General features: G+C 41.4%; 1 protein-coding gene across 1 annotated transcript; it reads right to left on the bottom strand.

The window, feature by feature from the left end:
- Positions 1 to 1,441: 1,441 nt before the first annotated feature.
- On the bottom strand, positions 1,442 to 2,436 carry LOC127907569 (somatostatin-1-like). The gene is made up of 2 exons (XM_052463366.1): positions 2,116 to 2,436; positions 1,442 to 1,818 (listed from the first exon to the last, which is right to left on the bottom strand). The coding sequence occupies exons 1-2, from the start codon at positions 2,263 to 2,265 to the stop codon at positions 1,609 to 1,611; spliced, it is 360 nt and encodes a 119-aa protein (XP_052319326.1). The 5' UTR covers positions 2,266 to 2,436; the 3' UTR covers positions 1,442 to 1,608.

Genomic DNA, 2,436 nt, shown 5'->3' with positions numbered 1-2,436 from the left:
CCGGTACTCTACCCCTTAGAGACTGTTACTAGCCGGGCTACCACCCAGTACACTACCCTGCACCTTAGAGACTGTTACTAGCCGGCTACCACCCGGTACACTACCCTGCACCTTAGAGACTGTTACTAGCCGGCTACCACCCGGTACACTACCCTGCACCTTAGAGACTGTTACTAGCCGGCTACCACCCGGTACTCTACCCTGCACCTTAGAGACTGTTACTAGCCGGCTACCACCCGGTACTCAACCCCTTAGAGACTGTTACTAGCCGGCTACCACCCAGTATTCTACCCTGCACCTTAGAGACTGTTACTAGCCTGCTACCACCCGGTACTCTACCCTGCACCTTAGAGACTGTTACTAGCCGGCTACCACCCGGTACTCAACCCCTTAGAGACTGTTACTAGCCGGCTACCACCCGGTACTCTACCCTGCACCTTAGAGACTGTTACTAGCCGGCTACCACCCGGTACTCTACCCTGCACCTTAGAGACTGTTACTAGCCGGCTACCACCCGGTACTCTACCCTGCACCTTAGAGACTGCTGCCCTATGTACATAGTCATTGAACACTGGTCACTTTAATCGTGTTTATACTGTTTTACCTACTTCATATGTATATACTGTATTCAGGTCAAGGCTCATCCTATATGACTACTGCTGTACACACCTTCTCTATTCATTTACTGTCCTTAATGTCTATACACACCATCATATTCATATATATATTTATATTCTGGACTCTGACATTGCTCATTGTAACCACTCTCAAATTCATAGCCAGAGCTATGAATACAAGGACAGACCATCCAAGATATCAAATGATCATTTTTGACCGTGTTTAACAGCTATATGGTGTTTGTTTACAATTAAACCTACATGGTTTACAAACAATGGAGTAAAATAAACATATTTTAGGTTCTGATGATGTCTGACAGTTGAACTAAGCCCATGAGGCATTTATGAGTTATATTCTTCAAGAAACAATGAGTGGCAGCCTACGGTTACAGGTTATTAGAACATAGAAACATATGATTTGAAATGGATCATGTTCCTGTGACCCCACCCAACAGAAAATAACAAAGATAAATACAAATGTCTAAAAAATAATAAATGGGTAGCCTACAGGTATACATCATTAATTTAAAAGTAAAAAATAAATGGATGTATCAAATGCAGATGACCCATTTAAAGTCCATTCTAATCTGTATCATCGCAGAGCCTACTGTTCTAAGAAATACTATCTAACATTCTAAGAAATGAGAGAGAGAGAGATTTCACTTTTATTTATTATCACTTTATTATCTAATTCACTTGATTTGGCAATATAAACATATGTTTCCCGCGTCAATAAAGTCCCTTAAATTGAAATTGAATTGAGAGAGAGAGAAAAGTATAATTCTGGAGACAAACGATTAATAAATAATTCTGATTTTATTTAAACATGACAAATAGGCTATAGCCTCACAACCATGTGACTTCAAATTAATAAATAAAAAATAATACGTTAAATTAACAATTTCGTAAAAACTTTGGCAAGCTGGTAAGGATTTGTACTGAAAACTGTCGTCGATTAGAAGAGCATCTGTTTGGGAGTAAAAGCAGACGATCAGCAGGCGGTCCATGACTTCCAGAAGAACACTTTGCATCCTTCTTTACGAACGCGCGAGTCCTGTGGCATAGTCTCGCGCCTACTCTCCTGTTTCCCGACACTCTCCGGTGCACGAGGGAGGGAGTTTATTTTCAACGTGTTGTCGTGGTGTGACTGTGAAAGCTTGTACAGCAGCCAGACGAGGTTGTATTTGTCGTCAGCGGATACCTGTGAAAGAAAAACGATATGTTCTTACATAGCTGCAATGTTAAATGCATTCCTTGTTAATTAAAATAGCATATAGCCTAGCATAGGTAGGCTAGTCTACTAAAATAAAACTTCCAAAGTGAAGGAGCCTGTCATTTTGTGCGTTTACTGCCATTTTTCCAATTAGCCATTTCAGCACAATGGGCAAATCCACTCATTTAATTTAATGCAAGCATGTTCCACTAAGTAACGTCAACTTTATATCGCTTAATTTTCAGAAACCTTAAAAGAGTACAAACAGAACACCATGCTCCTCACCTGTTTATCCTGTAATGTTTCGAGCCATGTTGTTTTATCTTGGTGTCCGAGCTTGAGATCCGAAGACCCTCCGAAAGAGTCGACCTTCCCCGTCTGACACAGACTGAGACACACAAGCACAAATGCGCACCAGATTCCGGTGAGGGCCATCTGGAGTCTGGTAGGTCTCTTGAGCTGGTATAGATGAGATGTCCCAAGATGGAATGATGGAATGAAACTCTGAATAACTTGCAGCAACCCCAGTAGCTGGTCTTTTTAAACCAATGTATTACGTAAGATGAGGGTGAGGTAATGAAATTGTATTTGTCCTCAGTGATGCAG

Source organism: Oncorhynchus keta, chromosome 15 (assembly GCF_023373465.1).
Source record: "Oncorhynchus keta strain PuntledgeMale-10-30-2019 chromosome 15, Oket_V2, whole genome shotgun sequence".
In the NCBI taxonomy this organism is placed as follows: Eukaryota; Metazoa; Chordata; class Actinopteri; order Salmoniformes; family Salmonidae; genus Oncorhynchus; species Oncorhynchus keta.
This window is presented reverse-complemented; position numbering and strand designations above follow the sequence as displayed.